This window comes from Folsomia candida, unplaced genomic scaffold, assembly GCF_002217175.1.
Source record: "Folsomia candida strain VU population unplaced genomic scaffold, ASM221717v1 Fcan01_Sc042, whole genome shotgun sequence".
NCBI classification, from domain to species: Eukaryota; Metazoa; Arthropoda; class Collembola; order Entomobryomorpha; family Isotomidae; genus Folsomia; species Folsomia candida.
In genome coordinates this window covers 836,615-854,359 of record NW_019091234.1, presented here as the reverse complement: position 1 = coordinate 854,359, position 17,745 = coordinate 836,615, and the positions used below count along the sequence as shown (strand labels likewise).

The 17,745-nt window shown below is 39.3% G+C and overlaps 2 protein-coding genes across 2 annotated transcripts; both read right to left on the bottom strand.

The window, feature by feature from the left end:
- Window positions 1-192: 192 nt before the first annotated feature.
- LOC110861526 (transient receptor potential channel pyrexia) lies at window positions 193-6,066 on the bottom strand. The gene is made up of 15 exons (XM_022110655.2): window positions 5,630-6,066; window positions 4,562-4,819; window positions 4,248-4,487; window positions 3,908-4,129; window positions 3,611-3,832; window positions 3,265-3,478; window positions 2,844-3,177; window positions 2,202-2,373; window positions 1,877-2,112; window positions 1,703-1,789; window positions 1,554-1,640; window positions 1,425-1,463; window positions 1,185-1,358; window positions 926-1,074; window positions 193-839 (listed from the first exon to the last, which is right to left on the bottom strand). Exons 2-15 carry the CDS (start codon window positions 4,806-4,808, stop codon window positions 722-724), a joined length of 2,541 nt encoding a protein of 846 aa, XP_021966347.1. The 5' UTR covers window positions 4,809-4,819; window positions 5,630-6,066; the 3' UTR covers window positions 193-721.
- A 4,651-nt stretch (window positions 6,067-10,717) lies between these two features.
- On the bottom strand, window positions 10,718-17,029 carry LOC110861525 (ubiquitin carboxyl-terminal hydrolase 36). The gene is made up of 9 exons (XM_022110652.2): window positions 16,869-17,029; window positions 15,261-16,602; window positions 15,044-15,148; window positions 14,779-14,955; window positions 14,557-14,677; window positions 14,239-14,458; window positions 12,415-14,146; window positions 12,182-12,294; window positions 10,718-12,071 (listed from the first exon to the last, which is right to left on the bottom strand). Exons 2-9 carry the CDS (start codon window positions 16,369-16,371, stop codon window positions 11,661-11,663), a joined length of 3,990 nt encoding a protein of 1,329 aa, XP_021966344.1. The 5' UTR covers window positions 16,372-16,602; window positions 16,869-17,029; the 3' UTR covers window positions 10,718-11,660.
- Window positions 17,030-17,745: the final 716 nt, after the last annotated feature.

Below are 17,745 nucleotides of genomic sequence, written 5' to 3'. Positions count from 1 at the left end.
CAGACTACTTAAATCAGGTTGGGTTGGTGGATGCAAAAAAACTGTGAAACTCACAGAATACACAGATCCAAAAATCTGGTATAGTTACAGAAGAAGAATGGGTAGAATATGTGTGATATGGGATAGGATCAAATAAATGGTGCGTATCATTGACGTTTTAACGGTAATTCAAAGTTTTTTCAGAGAAAACAGTTTTAACATTCTTTGAAACATTCTTTATGCAAGCAAAATTGTATATTATTGTCAAATTAAAATATAAAACGTACATACACTAGAGTTACGTAAATCTGCATAGATAAAATATTGATTAGGTTGGTTAATCATTAACGGAAATTATGTAAATTATGGACAGTTTCCATTTAACCCTAGCGTTTACAGTTATCTGAATTTAGATCATTTTTCAACTGGGTCCAAGACCTGGCTTATGGCTTTACCCAATCAAGCCCTGGCTCGGACTACGAATAAAATAAAATGCATCCTCAGTTGAACACGAGAGTATTTCGTATGTGCATGCACACACTGCTAAAAAACAAGTCTCAAAAAAGATCAAAAGGTGTCTGCAATACTGAAGTGGGATTGTTGGAAACCGCAAAACAAAACCCATGGACGGAAAGAGATTCTCTCACTATACAAATTGCATTACTATAAACGTAATGTAGATCCGTACTTATGTAAAGAAGTGAATAGTTCTAGTCTAGCATTATTGTAGCTAATTTTGAGATCAATCCGAAGATTCGTCCGCAGTCATGACCATTTTGATCCTCTTCTTCAAGTCCGGAGAATACGATCGAGTCTCGATCCCAGAAATTTTAGACGTGACGTAGTAGTAGAGTGGTGTCCTAAAGATATTATTTGCATCATTTAGTAAATAAGAGTACAAAATAAGTATTTTTTGGTCTGTGAGTAACATATGCGGTTAACTTACGCCACTGATGTAACATTGAATTTGTGGAAAAATTCGGCTAAAGAGCCTTTTCCAAGTTTGTCTCGAATGAAGAGCAAGAGCGACTCCAAGAGGAAAATCTGTTCCAATTCGTTGCTCAGCCGATTTATTTCTGCCTCCTCGATCAAGCTCTGTTTCATGCAATGATTCGTTTTAAGCATTAATTTACTTCTCCTGCCTGGACTTCTTCGGCTAGGAAAATATTTAATAATTGAGTGTTTATAGATGTGTGCATATGTACCTGCACGTCGTTGACGGCCAACCCGGTGAGGAGATTTAGTAGGACGATGGTGGTGACGAAAACGAGAAGAAGGAACACGAATTGCCCGTAAATGAAGTTAAGGGCGAGTTGGGGTCCTTCGTCTTTGTAGAAAGAGTCGTCAAAGTCAAGCTCCCCCGTCATCAAGATCAATACCTACGTAATCCAGTGTTAACTGACTGGATTAATTTTTATTTAATTGTAATTTTCATGTATGTATACCTTCACAATTCCGAAAAATAGGTAGTTGTACTGTCCTTTCTAATTAAAAAAATATGAGACCATGTATTCTTAATTTGTATATTTTACAAGTAAACGTGCTTATTCAGTGCATATGTATGTATGACTTACGCCTGGAAGCAGAAGCCGAAGGGTCAATGCAAACGCGACGAGAAGAGGGACGTAAAACCCCAACATTTTCAGACAGTGCCAAAATACCTGCGTGTTAAAAGATTGGTTATTATTTTCTCTTAAGTACTTCAGACCCTTTCGTTTAGTACCTTTTTCAGGATGGCGGAATAGATACCGCAATTCGGAAACTTTGCAATTTCGCGAAGACTAAGAACCCAGCCGATGAACATTCCAGCCTGAGAAGAATTACAGTTATGCATATTTAACGTTTATATGATGCTAATTATTGATAAGAATGGTGAATAAAACATATCATATCATACTGCTGCCAAGTATATCTGCCATTTTTCAATTTCCGGTGATGAGTAAAACGCGGGGATCGAGTTGATGAAGAAGACAATCAGCAAAGTCCATTGGGCCCAGTTTGCATAGCTTCGAAAGTACTTGCGATTGTTCAGCATTTGGAAAATCTCCTTCATGACGACGAAGGCACTCATTACGTAGAGCACAACCACGATGGAGATGGCGGCTCCCGTGTTAAAAACGCAGTCGTTAATGTCTACGCACAAGAAATTATGAAAGGGTGAAAGAAAGATCGATTATCAAACTGTGCATAAGTACTTCAAGTAAGCCCATAAATTAACTTACTAGAGTCTTCCGATGAGTAGAATCCAAGACTGAGCAGAAATTTCAGACTTCTCGTCTTGTTTTTAGGCGTTTCTCCGTTCGTCATGCTATCAATTCCAGGATTCACTTCTTCCTTACAATCAGGCACATAGACTTCGAAGACCAGGACGGTGTAGAGCAGTAGCCAGATGAACTATAAATTGGATATATTTAATTAAGTAAATATTTTCACTCTAAAAATCTCTCAGCAACTTTACATATGTGCATATGTAGGACGAACTAGGTGATATAACTCAATACCGTAATTTATTACTATCTAATAATGTACTGAACGGGTTATTTCTAGAAATCAGTGGGGGTTACTTCATCGGGTTCTTTCATAGGATGCACAATTTTATAATTTGACTGGATTTTCATCTCATGTGAGTCATTTTCAATCCCCGATCTCAGGAACTTTCATATTTTACATGGTCATTTTGAAAACTTTGTAAAAAAACATTAACCTGAACGGTACGACCAATCATGTCAATTTTGAGGTATTATCAGGCAGGCAGAGAGAGCTGTTAAATGCATAATGTGTAGGTGTGGTTGGGTCTGGCTAAAAGTGGGCAGCAGCTCAAAATAAGGTAGTGAAGCTAATCTTAAGCTACATGCAAGTGATACCTGGAAGATTATGGTGATCCACGTGAGTTGCTGAATTTTTTTCCACTTGATGTCAATGAATATTTGAATGAGCGGGTGTAAGAGCAAACTCTGCTGAATCTCTTTGGGAGCGTGGAGAATGGAGTGCAAGTATTTCGTCTCGTGCTTGACCGGATATCCGGGATCGTCTTCCTCGAGATCTGCGTAGCCAGTCAGACAACCAAAACTTGCATCAATCGACTCGTTCCGTTCATGAAACTTGGCAGGGTTGTAAGTCAGCCCTTTGCTGTTCATCAAAGGAATCATGGCTTCGGGCAGCGTTCTGTAAATCTTGTCCATCATTTGGTCATCCAACCTGAAAATCCCATTAGACGGGAAAACTTTTATTTTCGCCACGCACCCAGTGATTCATAATAATTTTCTACCCTGTGGCTGCACATACCATGCTTCCGGAGAGGGGTGCGCCTGGATGAGATATTCCGTAATGCGAATGGCCTTATGTTTTAGAGCAATTTCCATCGCCGTCTCGTTCTTATATTTGCTTCTCGGATCCCCAGTGTTGTCTCCGTAGAGAAAGTTGGCCTTGTCCTGCCAATCCGCCACCTTGTTGCTCTCAACCAGCAACTTGATGCATGCCAAACTCTGATTTCTGAACCCTGCGAGTTTCATAATCACACAATTATTAGTCCATGTACATAAATGTACTCCTCCAATAGCACACGTAATTACGGTATCAGCATACAGTTAGAGTATTAGTAAATGGTAATTGTATCTATCTGTGTACATACATGCTTCCGTTGCCCAATGGAGGGCTGTTCTTTTCTGATCGTCCAGCACCCAAATGTCCGTGTTAGTTTCGTCCAAGAGGGCTCGGAGAACGTTGAAATGACACTTGTACGCCGCCATGTGCAAAGCAGTCTGACCGTTTTCCGCAGATTTTGCGTTCACCTCCTTTATATTGCACGCCCTCAACAGTTCCTTGACGCATGCCACTGCTTCTGGAGTGTCACCTGCACATTGTGAACAACGGATGTAAAATAAGAATGAAAACATTTATGAAATTTGTCTAGATTATGATTTCCTACCAGCATTTACGGCAAGGTGTAAGGGGGAAAGTCCTCGACTGTCCTGCTTGCTGTGGTCAAACCCACTGTTGAGTAAGTGCTTTAGTACTTTGTCCGCCATTGCATTTGCTGCGAGATGAACGGCCGATTGCTCATGCCTGGCTGGTCCACAGAGCTGATAACGATTTACTTGAGGACACTTGAGAAGAACTTCCAAACACGTCACGTCCTCCTCAGAGTATCCTTAACACGGGCCAAATAAGTGAAAGTAGGCTTTAGATACACATATCTTACGTCTACCCTATTCAATCCCCACCACCAACTTATTCATGACTTGTATAGTTTAGGTTGGGACACTGACCTTGTAAAGAACAAATGTGCAGAGGGGTGCAGCCTTCAGCATCCACAATGTTGGGGTCGGCTTCAAAATCGTTGAGCAGTTTTGCAATGAGATCAGGGCGTCTAGAGGCGGCGGCGTAATGGAGAGCTGTTCTCCCCTTGGTGTCCCTCAAGTTGACGAGTTTTTCTAAATTGTTGGAACGGACATCGTCCTGGTCATGTTTCAAGAGCATCGTCACCAGCTCCGTTTTCGATCGTCCACCTGAAATAAATAGTGTAACTTTTGATTCAATTCGCTAAAACAATTAAGTAACTTGCAATAATGCTACAACTTACCACCCAGCGCAGCATTGTGAACTGGTGTTTTATTCAGTGAATCCAACTTTCTCACGATGGATTCTCCACTAAAATCATCTTTTGTCAAGATTAATTTAATTTCATCAATGTATCCGCGATATGCCAACTGGTGAAAGCTGACTTGGTTTTTCTCCCCAGAATCGTCGGAATTTAGGTTTGACATTAAAATGGGCGTGGACGTGTCGTCCTCTTCTCGAGATTTTTCTTTCACTTGGTTTTGTCCCATTTTCGGGTTCACTAAATTATGAGATGAAACTTGTAGTTATAATTTTTCAACAATTTGCAAAATCTCAATATTTCGATGCACAAATGGAAAGAAAAATATACGATTTTGTGTAATAGTTTGCACAAGTTTGTAGTGACTTAATCTGAAAATTGACCAAATTCAAGATGGCAGAGCACAAAAAGGGGAAAGGTGCGTAGAGTGAATCAGCTATAAGAAGGCTTTTTGCACACAATTCGCAAACTAGCCCTGGCTCTATATATATGGATGAACATGCATATGTGCAACTTGGCACTGACTTGGCTGGTAACTAAATCCGATATAACTTTCACTTTCACTTTAAATAAATTTTTGAGTTACATCATATTGGACAAGATCCTAATTCGAAAGGATGAAAGCATTTACTTAACTATCAAAAAACGTATGGACAAGTATGTAAATATATTTCAGAATTGGGAAAAGTCGGATTTTATCTAATAGACAGGAATTTACATTGCATTTAGTTTGGTGGGATATGCTGTAGGGGAAATGCACGTAAGAGGAGGAAGAGGAGGGGGATTTTGATTAGTGTCAAATAGTCCTCCATCCTCTATCCTTTAAGAAATGAAATGATCAAAAATTTATTATTAATCGATGTTGAATGGAGTCGGAAATGAGTATAGTAAATCAACTGTGAAAATAAGTCAGAAATGAGTAACTCTTGTGCATCAGACAGAAATAAAGGACGAAATGGAAAATATCGGAGAAAATGATTCTCAATTTTCAACAAAGTCCTTCTCCTAATCGTTAATGGAATGATGAATTATTAAATTTCAATCACCAACCTCCACTGGAAACTTTACTACGACACACTCCTTTAGCTGCAATAGTAACTTGTCCACTTATTCAAATTAGGGGCTGCCAATTTAATAATTTATTTAAGCATATTCCGAGACTGACTGCAGGTTTTGACTATCTGACATAAAAATTGGAAGTGAATTCAGTTTTAGACAAAGGTTAATCCCATGCACAAATCCGATTCGCACGCCCTTCACCTCTTCACAAACTGCTATTGTTTGCAACTTCCTCTACGTGAACTAAATTGGTTGATATGCTACGCTCAGAAATGCAAGTTAGTGGTCTGTGGGAACTTTTTTTCTCAACTATCACTTTCTACTACCACCCAGTTAAGCAGTGAGTTGGAAGTGTCCAATCCGATCTCGGACGGAAGTAAGCGTTGGTTGTGGTTGAGTTGGTAAACTCATGAACTCCACAGATGAACTGAGACCAGAGCTGCGAGCTGAGAATTTGCCTTAGTTTTCATTCCATTCGTGGATCGTCGTCGTCGTCCATTGCTGGCCAGCTTTCAAAATCTTTTTTTTATGCGAGCCTAGTACAAGCATGCATTTTATAGCTCTGATGACTCTTGGTTCATGCCATCAATTCAGTCCAATGTAGGCGCTGACATTAGCAGTCCGATGCATATGCGTACTAATATCGTACCAAATCCAGGCTGAATGTGACTGAGTTTGTATTATTAGTTGGCCCCTGACACCAAGCCACGCACGGACTGCGTATACATTAAAAGGAGCTGACATTTACCCATATCTGTGTACAAACGGATGCAATATGATGTCATAAAGGCGACAACGGAACGCTATGGGCCTCCAAATAAACTCCAGCATCACGTACGGAGTAAAGCATGCATGTGATAAATTGTGCTGCATTTCGTCACACACAACAATCTCCAGGAAAAGTGTATGAAAATGAAATTAAAAGGTTGGTTTGTAGTTGAGCTTATCAGTTCTCTTCAAACTGCAGCAAGTTCAACTTCCCAGATAAATATGAAGGAGGAATTTTATGATTGTGATAGCTGGGCTTAATAAATATTACTCATGCCAGGAACCTATGTACATTATGCTATTCTGCCCTAGTTGAGCACAACCAAACCCAATCCAGATCGCCAAACATTTGAATAAACAGACTAAAAGCAGACATCCCGGTTATTACAGCATCCACAGCAAAAGTATGTTTGCAGATTGGAAAGATAGATATTTGCATACACATGGAGTTACTATAAAAATGTACACTTCCACAAAATCCAAGTAAAGTGCACTTTGAATCCTGGGTGTGCATTCACATGAGGATTTGACCATTTCCTTTTAGCCTTTTAGAGCAGATCCAAATTGAGCCTACTCATCCATGCACAATAAGCACTGCAGCAGATTATAATAGGATAATGAGCATAATGGCAAATTCTGTCGCCCACTTCCCATCAAAAAAGGCTTCGTTCAGGTGTTTCTCATGATTCAAAACCGTATTGGACTGTCCAGCCAGCCAGCACGGCGCTTTTTGCTACAACTCCCATAATAATAATCGCATCTTCACTCACAATCGCATCCCAAATCCCACCCTGTCATTGCACCTTCAACTCGTCCACGCACTTTTCCACCACTCCTGACGACACTGAACATGTTATGCGTCGTAATATGGGCTAATGTGCGCGATATTATACGATATTCTCGCATTATTCTGGTATGCAGTATGAAATTGGGTACATTCTCGCATACAAAAGGCTCCATCTCATCGTATTGCTTTGGGCTGGTGGGATGAATAATGCTCACCAAAAACGTACATTTATTACTTTTTCCTCGCTCGGACAAGAGGAGGAGATGAGTGGTTGCAATGGAAAAGTGGTGAAAAAATGAGAGCTGGCTGCTGTTAATTTCACAAACGCGAATGGTCTTTTCGCAGCAATAGAGCGAACCCCTTATTTGGAGGACGCGGAGTCGGTTCGCACTTTGTTCAATTAGCAATCGTGAATTTTCTCAGCGTTTATTATGCCGACACGTGAAGCTAAGTAAACTTGGGGTGAATGCTAAATATCTGGCATATATTTATTTACGATGATAGAGGACGCAGGTTAAGAATTAACCGTGGGATGAATTGATAAATGCGATGCTGTGTTTTTGTTAGTGAGGAGAGAATCCCATCGGAATGTTGTTCGTCATGTCATTTTATGATAATTATTGATTTGAATGTCTTTGAGACAGGAGAAAAGTTTGAAATTATTATGTATTCAAGAACAAAACCTACCACTGCAGGATTTGTTTGCGTTCAGACTTCATTCAGCCCGAGTCAGGGGCAGAGTCAATTCTAAATTTTTTACCTGAATTGACCTGACTTTATCACCCCGGCTTTTAACACTAGTTCTAAGTTGGTTAAAATCGATTCAGTGGTTCAGCAGACACAACGGACAGACAGACACACAAACTTACCAGTTCCATAAGCCCTGACTCGGGCTAACAAGTGATAGCGACGAGTAGTGCTTGATTAGTTTGATTACTGATGAAATTTCTAAGTAATCTTCATACTCAGAGAACCAGACAAAGTAAGATTTTATTATCTTGATCATATCGCTGAGTCAGAATTGGTCACACATTTTTTTCACCAGAAATACGACTTTATCTTTGAAATTGATAAGATTTAGTGGACTGAGGGTTATGACGATTCTTCAAGAATACACTATTTTTATTGGTGGACGACTGACAAGAGTGGATGGCAGTAGCCTGAATTATCTGAACTTGGGTTCAAAAGGGTATTGTACAATTCGATAAGATATCTTTCTGATAAAAATGTAAATACCCATGCATGAGAAGCAAAGGGCAGTATCAGCATTTTAAAAGGCACAAATTATTCCTACCGAAACGAATTAACGATTATCTTGACAAATTAACAGCGTCATAAAAAACCAAAATTCGTTTTTAAATCAACATTTTTCTTTGTTTTGCATGATCATGAGAATCCGGTTGGTTAATCAGGAGTTTGGCTGCTGTAATTTCTACATATGTAAATACATAGATGAGCAGCTCTGTTACTTATGTAGTTTTCATGCAATTGACTAAAGTCCTAATAAAGCAAGTAAGCACATAGCCATATAATTTGGCTTTGTTAGTGGAGGAAACACAATTTTCTAGAAACATTGGTAAAACACTCGTAAACCATCTACAACGTGACCATTATCACTATTTCGTCGTGACATTGTTAAAGATAAATGAATTGTCTTGGGGCAATTTAAGCATGATGAGGAATAGGGAACGAGGAGGAGAAATGCATTAAGGAAAAACTGGCCGATGATAAATGGTCGTCTCAAATCATGAACACGAACGAACCACCAAACGCAGGTTTTTATCCTCCAAGAATTTCTTTCAGCAAAACAAATTAAATCTAATTTGTTCCTGAAACCCGACAACTGTTGTTGTTCCGTCGGATGTCACATTTCCAAATAAACGTCTCGACAACATAAAAGATTACTGCAGACTCTGTGCAGCAATAACAATAAAAGTGATAGCCCTCAAGTGCAGAGTTGATGGCGAAAACTGATATATATGCAGCCTACAGATTGGCTGATTTGTGCCCAGATCTCAGAGCTTGAGGGATTCTGGAAAGAAATAATGACCACGAAATGTCCACGTGCTTGTTTATTTCCGTTAAAGTTGCATGATGAATTATAACTAGAAAACGATCCCGTTTAACTTACTGTCGCCATTTATATTGGTTTCACGACGAATTAAAATTACACAGTTAAATTAAACGATGTTATGTCTATCATGAAGAACCATGAAAATAATTTTACATCGTCAGTCATAAAGAGTCGAATTATTATCATAATACAATTTTTCAGAGTTCTCACCAAGCCGAAAGAAAGCCGTTGCAGATCTTCAATTCTTCATCTCATGATTTTGAGTAGGAGCAAAAAATATGACGATCTAAAACAATGAACAAACGTTTCGTCTTCTATTGGAATGGGGCATTGTGTTGTCACGAGAATCAGATCGCTTTACAATATGACGGACGGAGCTAAAAAAAATGTTCTAAATTTAACAATGCCAACTTCGGCTTCTGCTTCTGATCCGATGAAATGCGATTAAAGGGATTGGATTGAAGTTTGAGCGTTGAGCATGCATTTACAATAAGTTGCTTGGCTAGATCCTCCAGAGTGCAAAATTCTTAAACGACTTGCCTTCAAATTGCATTGCTTCTCACCTGAAGTCGTGACCCACCAATGCGATGAGGTCACGATCAGACGGACATTACCAGTTAAAACCTTTAATTCCTTTTTTAATAAACTGCTTGGTTGCAATGCTGCAATTTCTTGGTTATCGTATCGTAAAAAGTGTTTAAATTTCCATCTAAATTGAAAGTGAGGACATAGGGAAGCATAATAAGTAAGTAAGGAAGCTTCATATTGTGGTAAATACAGAGGTCGACTCCACTGCTCGTACACGTCCGCGGTCCGCCGATAAGTTTGATTTCATATTCCTTCAACATTGTGACACCACCGGAAAATCGCCAAAATTGGTCGACTTCTACAGAATGTGATTTTATTGATGGGCAATCATTGATGAAATTGTCCTGCTCCGGGCGATTGGATGAACACCCACAAAATCACACAGCCCATTCATTTTTGTCACGAAGGATGGGAAATTGAGACAAGCTCGCACCAGGTACCCATCCATCCACGCATGGGGATAGTAAACTAGGGAATAATGAGGGTAATGTGTGCAGCACAATGAGACGAGGCTCGATGAGAGCCATTTGCATGCAATCTGCCAATCGACCATAGTCTGTACAAAAGTAGAAACACGTAAATAAAGCTACATCTACACAGTAATCAATGTACATGTGGTGTCCGTGGTACTGATTTTGTTCACCCAATTCTAAAACCATCGATCGATTACTGGAGCAGATGGGACGGAGAAAGCAAGTTGGACTGGGGAATTGTGAGATTGGGAGAAAGTAAGCAACGTCGTGCAACTTTCTTTAATGCACTGCTGGTGAACGAATGGTGATTTGCGTCCAAGTGCCTGTAGCATCAACAAATAATTTTCACTACCTTATGCCTTTAATTTGCAAAATAATTGAAAAAAATGTTACGTTATTGAGATGCAGCAATTTGCTGTTCTTTATTAATTTTTTCGTCTTGTTTTACACACATACTCCTTGACAATCAGGTTCTAGAGTAATATTGATAGACACAAAGGTATCTAGAGCATAATATTTTAATCCGTATTGCTTCAATCTGACTCTTCACGATGCAAACAAAGTTAATGATAAATTATTAGACTGGTAAATACTACACAGTAATTACGATTTTACCAGTAAAATATTTAGCTAATCTATTATAATTTACCGCTGTGTTCCATGAATTCATTATATATCCATTGTCATCGTATAAAATAGAGGTTTATGAATATTCTTGGCTTATCGTCTAATAAGTGTGTTTAAACTGTATATAACTTGATTAGACTACGTACAAATATTAGTAACATGATATATAGGCATTCATTACACCTTTTTAATTACGTTATAGTTAATATAGGCAGTTCATTTTGCAAGCTTTCATCAGATATTTGATTCAGTCATTTACATTTTCCTCAAATATACATAAAAGAATGAAAAGATACAACTACATAGTCAACACGTGTCTGAATATGTTGTGGGCAAGTGTTTTTCTTTTGTTTTTTAAATCTTTTACATCAATAGTGAAGTACATAAAATGATGTGGTATCACTTATCACAAGTAACGAAATTACATAAAAATTGAAGGAGCTAATTGAGCACATCTGAATGGAAATTATTAAACTTAAAGATCGTCGAGTACATCCGGATCTTATAAAGACGACAATAACACATTCAGTAGAGAACGTATTTCTGTAGTATTGCTAATTAAATTAAATATTAAATCATATGTAGGAATTTTTTTGACCTCTCTTTTTTTAACTATTTCGGCCAAGCATGTTAACGTAAATACAACAAAAAATATTCACCCTTACATAAACATGAAGAGGGCTAACTAATAGTAATACATTCAGTTCAGTAATGATTCTGCCGACTGTTCCAATGTTTACCATTATCGTAATATCGGGAACGATTATTACTTCCATTGTAACCGGGTCGCGAATTACTACCAGTATTACTTCGGTATCCAGAAGAGTAAGAACCGAACGGTCTGTTGTGCCCTCCAAATCCAGAACCATTTTGTCGTGGACCACGGCTTGGAGGGTAGGGACGGTCTGAGTAATTATCAAACTTTTTCGCTACCCAAGGCTTCTTCTTGTCACTCGGGGGCGATTTCATGTTTGCGTGATCTTTAAATCCATCACCATAACCGTCTAGAATGTTGCTCCACTTTGCAACCAGCTTCTTTTTGTCCTGCAGAGACTGGAACTTGTTACCATCAGGTGTTTCTCGGGATGGTGAACGGGACGAATGCGGTTTTTTAATCTGAAAACATAAAACAAATTTTTAATTAAAAGTTTCTAATTATCCGTTTTGCACTGTATTTCTTCAGAATTTAAGTATTAGTACTAAGTACTCATATTTTATATACTTACTCGACCCTGATCTAATTCGTCGTCATATCCTTCTCTTGATTTTCTGCTCAGTTCCTTCCTCTCGTCATCGATTGATTTTGACAGTAAACTTTGCTCACCGTTCCATCCAATAACTAAGAAACAAATAAGCCTTGTTATCATCTCATTTTATCGATTAACATATTATATTTGAAGTATATACATAAATTTTGCGTGTGGATTTTAATAAGAACAGTACTGGAATTGGAACTTACTCGACTTCTCTCTGCCTTCTATTCTACTTGGATTAAATCTGTCACTGGATTTGGAGCTGATGGACTTTGATGGACTGCGGCTAGGATTGCGTGCTTGCCTCAAAATCTGCTCCCTTTCAACGCTGGAAGCATCACGCTCAGTAGTGGGCAACCAACCATTCATTTCACCCTTGCCGCTGGACACCTTAATTTTCTCTTTAGATTCATCGCGGTGCTTTGAATGCCTTCTCTTCTTATTCTTGTGCCGCCGCTTGTGTCCATGACGCCTTCCTCCAGAAGAGGAGTCGCTTTCACTATCGGAACTATCGTCTGAACTCGAAGATCTTTTACTGGGGGTTTCCCGTCCCTTCTTTTTCAGCTTTTTCTTTTTGTCAAGTTTCCCATTGCCCTCTTTCTTCTGTTTGTTTCGATCCCTATCAGTGGAAGAACTGTCGCTAGAAGAAGATGACGACCTTGATCGTTTCCTTTTCTTCTTTTTCTCATGATGACCGTTTTGAACGGCAGTTTGTAGCGACAACTCTTTAGGTGTACTTTGACTTGGAAATGATGATCCATTGGATTTAGTAGTGCTATCTATCGATAGGTTAATCTTGGTCGAATCGTTGAGTTTTCTTTTGGCATTGGGAATTAGTGGAGGCGGTGGAGGAAGTGCGAGTCGAGAAGTTTGCTGGCTTTTTTGGGTTGTCCTTTCGGCACTTTTAGCCCGTATCAGTTCTTTTGATTTGATTTTGGAACTTTCTGAAGAATTCTTTTCAGGATCGGATAAGTTACCATTTTTTAAACTAACAATGGTCCATTTACTCGTAGCATTTATAGGTGATTTTTTCGAAGTGGGCATGTCAGATTTAGTAAGGTCGGAAGTCGACCCTAACATTGCTTCCGATTTTCTTTTAATCCCGAATTTATATTCAGGATTGTTAGCTTTTGGCGACAAGGGAGGTGAAGAAGGCAGCTTATATGGAATTACAACCCTTGCGGCTGGTGATGGGCTGCGCTGATGATGATTCTTATTATTAACCTCTAACAACGGTCCAATAATTCTTTCTTGTTTTGGCGAGGTTTTCCTAGTTTCTTCTTTGGGTTCTTGTTCAGTGGCTTCATCGTTATCAATATCGCCGTAGGGAACCAACGGGACACAGTTGGCTTTAGGAACAACCATTGTTGATAATGACGAGGAATAGACACGGGCTGAGTTCGTCACCGCGATCCCAGGTTGCAGGACATTAATTTTATTCTGTGCCGTTGACTTGATGAGTGAATTTGGAGGAATCCCAAATCTAATTACTCGTCGGTCGCCGCTGGAATCAGGACCACTATTACCATTAGCTTTTGACGAATCAGTGTTGCTCAGGACAGTGGGTTTATTCAGTGCAGGTGAATTTGGAATTCCATTCTTCTTAGCAAAAGGAATTGCAAACTTTTTCGGCGTATCTGAGTTTCCATTTGTGATCAACGTTCCGGACGTAGTAGCAGCAGCAGGTTTGGACAGAATATTTGGACTGTTGGGAATTGAATAATGAAGTCCACCTGTAGGTTGAGAGTTGCGGTCCATCTCGTAAATTAGCAAGTAGGCATCATTGTTCAGTGCTGTTTGACCAGTAACTTCGTGCACAAACTGGTCGTCAAACTGATAATAAGAACCATTCGAGCCTTCAGCAATTGCAGTGTAATGACCGCAATTTGGAGATTGTCCCAAGTGAGTGACCAATGCAACTAAGCGGTACTTGAGTTCCTGAAATCAGTCGGAAATTAGTAAAATATAACAAAAAATAATTAACCCACATAACGCTTAATTGCTGATTGAAGCTGAATAATATAACTTACATTATCCTGATAAAATCCTGAAGCTTTTTGCGACTTGTGCAAATATCGTGACATGTTTAACAGTTTGTTGCAATGAATTCGTTTACCAATTTTGTTTCCATAAAGGGTGAATCGCTTTAGCTGAAGACAGAGGACAAGAGGAGGCAGTTCCAATGAAAATTGTTTTGTCGCTTGGCTGATTTTCCGACACTTTTCACATTTATAATCGTTATTATCCAATCTTGAAGCAGAAATAAGAATAATCAGCATCCAATAAATTTTTTGTCCTTGTTTACAGATCGGACAATTGTTGATAATTTATAATATGTAAATAGGTACCTTTCTCTTCTGAAATGAAGTTGCAAAGCATCTTCTAGAGTCGTCGAATGCCGAATATCTAATTGTAGTTCAGCAGACGGTTGGAATGTTGTTGAAACAAAGCTACACTGAAGACATGTGACTAAATAATTAAACAAAAAACAAGATAAGTCGGTGATAAACTTATTACCCAGCTGGGATAAACGTATAGGTTAAGAAAATTCAAGTGTACAAAATACAGACCTTCTGTTCGGATGTAACCACCAAATATCTGACCAAGGGGGTTGGTTTCTTTTGTCCGATTATCAAGTCGAAGACCATTAATCAGAGTTAGATATGACCGCTCCATCCCTTCAAGTAAATATCGGAGAAATTCGTGAGCGTCTTCCTGTCGACCGTAGCTGAAGTGCTTGCATATTGCTACAAACAAGATAATAATTTGTGATTTATCTACGAAGACGAGATTGCTACCAGAAATATAAACTCAATTATCAGTGTTTAATGTTACCCTTAAGTTTATCCAGCACTCGAGGCCTAATGCAAGATGATGTTCGGCTGTGCTCTTGCAAGGTCAGATACACGACACAAATGATGCAAGTGGTTTGGTTTGGTACTGAAAAAAGCAAAACGCAACAAATAAATCCGTGAAAATATTAAGTAAATGCCAAATTAGTTAATTAATTTTCTCGCAGCTTGTGATTTTATTAATAAAACTTTTGACTTACATATCCCTTTGCACATTTTGCGATGCTCTTCATCATTCTGAATCCAATTTACGAACGCAGGTATGTGAAACAATGCCTGGAGGGACGAGTTTAAATAGCACGTGTTGCCAAAGTTGTGGAATCCAGCGCCAGGACCGCGCTTGCTTCGCCAGCCAAGGAGAATTTTCTCCTTGGGATATAAAATGCGTTTTGGTTCTGGAAGCCGTAGTTGCAAACTTAAAGATGTGCCATTTGTCAACGCAACGTCATTTTTTAACCCATTTTCAGGGCCCATCTTTGTCTTGAGGAGATTGATTCCTTTGGTTTGTTGTACCCCGAGACCGTTGTTGGCAGTTGCAGATACAGACTTTTGAATTGACAATTTGCTTGGTGATGATGGAGATTTAGTCGGCGATTCAGTCAGTTTTGAATTTGTTTTAATATCAATTTGAATTTTTTGAAGCGTCGGCGTCTCTTCGCTTTTCTGTTTCTCTAATTGACGCAATTTTCGTGTTAAGCGTCTCCGTTTATTCTTGCCAATTGTCGTATCCTTCAAGAGTTTAGATAATTTTTGGATGAGATTATCAAACTTCCCAGGTTTTTTAGGCTGTAGATTTTTAGATGGTGTTCCTTTCGATTGGGACTCGGTTACAGCTACGTTATTCACTTTTTTACAGGTCGGAGCAATTACCCCGTTACAAAGAGGACTAGAAGTTAGTGATGATGATGGTTTCGATCCTTTATTGTGACCAATTGTAGAGATCACCTTCTTCTTTTTCCGATTAGATCCTCCAACAGGAGCAAGTTCATTTTTTCGAGTTTGCTTCAGAATGACACACTCGTTTCTAACCTCTGGAATGGTGTGTTCAAGAAATCCCCCGTCGTCAAAACTGAGCGAGTTCCCAAGTTGCAAAAACTGTTCAGCCGAGTAGGAGGCAAAACAACTCCCAATTGAGTTGCAATACGCTGTTAAGTTTTTATCCACAGCAGACGCCTTTTTATTCCGAGCTTCTTTACGTTCTTCCGAGTTGTGTAGACTTTCACTTCCGTGAAATTGGTAGTTACGTTGCGCCTTAGCCAAGGAGGACTGAAGGGCTCCACTCACTAAACTAACTCCGGGTTCTGGTCGCATTTCATGGTTCCCAGTTCCGATCTAATATGTTCTCTTCTCAGGTCAGTCAACCCTGCACTCGACCCTTGAAAACTCCCACCACACTAGCAACAACTTAATCGCAAATACTTTTGTTGCTTTAATTCCTGCTCAAGGGCAGGTAGATAGTTTGTCAGTCTATTCTTGATCCCATGGAGGAAATCGTTGGGAAAAGGTCGCGGCGTGACAGGATATCAAATCCAATGGACATATCTGTTAAAGGAAATATCATCAATTCCATATATTATGCAATCTTTAGTGACTTATTCTTATTCATTTTGCTCATTTAATTGATAACACATCATAAGAACCTCAGAGAAAATAATAATCGAAAAACGGCATATTTTTTACCATTTTCTAATCGACCTTGGTTAACGAGGTCAACCAAGGGTTCAACCACGTCTTCCCGCCCACGGGTCGCGGGATGCGATAAGATGGAATATTATTTATCGTTATTATTAAATGGAGGGAAATTTTACCTGTCCCTTTGTAAAGTCCAGTCCAGTAAATGGTGGTGGGCTTATCGTCGTGCTTTGATAAGGGGAGGCGAAGAGGAGGAGAGGCAGTGGTCTCTTTTTGTGTCTGGTGGGAACTAGTCCTCGTCTCGTCTGCTGCGGTGAAGGTGAGTGAGTGCGGAAGCTTTTTCCTTCAAACCTTCCCGGCCAGAGGAGATGAAGCGCAGGGTTTAGCTCACCCCCATTGCTTATGAAATTCACCCGATGCCGGTGGTGACTGACTTTCTCCACCCGACTTTCTTTGTTCGCACTTCGTTCCATATTATGCATTATGCGGATATGTTTACATATGTTTTTGCTCCGTTTGCGTGGGTGTGGCGGGCGCAAATGGACCATGGAATCAAACCCATTTGGGGTTTTATGCACTCATTCATGATGGGATACTACAACATGTCCAAAATATTTATGTAGGTATGTACATAATTCACACGGTGAGTGAATCTTTCTTCCTGATTTGACATTTGTCGAATCAGAAAGAAAGAGATGCCTCGTGTGTTTGAATATTTTTCCAATTGATGATTTTGCACCGATACATTGATGACCAAATTGGGTTTGCACAAGAATATCTTTAATTTGACACCTATTTGCAGGAAACAGGTTTGAATCGCTTAAATATGTGCACTTGCCAGATCATAAACTTGAAACATGGATCAGACGGACTATTACATAAATTGACATACCGGCGAGAGAATTAAAAATCCAATCGCTATACGGCAGGCTCGTGATAGTGCTCAGGTTATACCTTTTATGACTATTGCCAAGCGCTTGGCAGGTCTGTTGATACACATTGTGTTAATATGAAACTTGCACGCAATTAACTCATTTCCTCGGTTGAAATGCT

What these genes read in the sequence shown, in the direction of transcription:
- LOC110861526 (XM_022110655.2), bottom strand. Translation starts at nt 4,808, where the DNA reads ATGGGACAAAACCAAGTGAAAGAAAAATCTCGAGAAGAGGACGACACG. An exon ending in GGATCACCATAATCTTCCAG is followed by an intron (nt 2,374 to 2,843) that starts GTATCACTTGCA and finishes TCCAATTTATAG; the next exon opens with TTCATCTGGCTACTGCTCTA. An exon ending in TTCGGCTTCTGCTTCCAGGC is followed by an intron (nt 1,464 to 1,553) that starts GTAAGTCATACA and finishes TTTTTTAATTAG; the next exon opens with AAAGGACAGTACAACTACCT.
- LOC110861525 (XM_022110652.2), bottom strand. Translation starts at nt 16,371, where the DNA reads ATGCGACCAGAACCCGGAGTTAGTTTAGTGAGTGGAGCCCTTCAGTCC. An exon ending in CAGGATTTTATCAGGATAAT is followed by an intron (nt 14,147 to 14,238) that starts GTAAGTTATATT and finishes GACTGATTTCAG; the next exon opens with GAACTCAAGTACCGCTTAGT. An exon ending in AGAAGGCAGAGAGAAGTCGA is followed by an intron (nt 12,295 to 12,414) that starts GTAAGTTCCAAT and finishes TTTGTTTCTTAG; the next exon opens with TTATTGGATGGAACGGTGAG.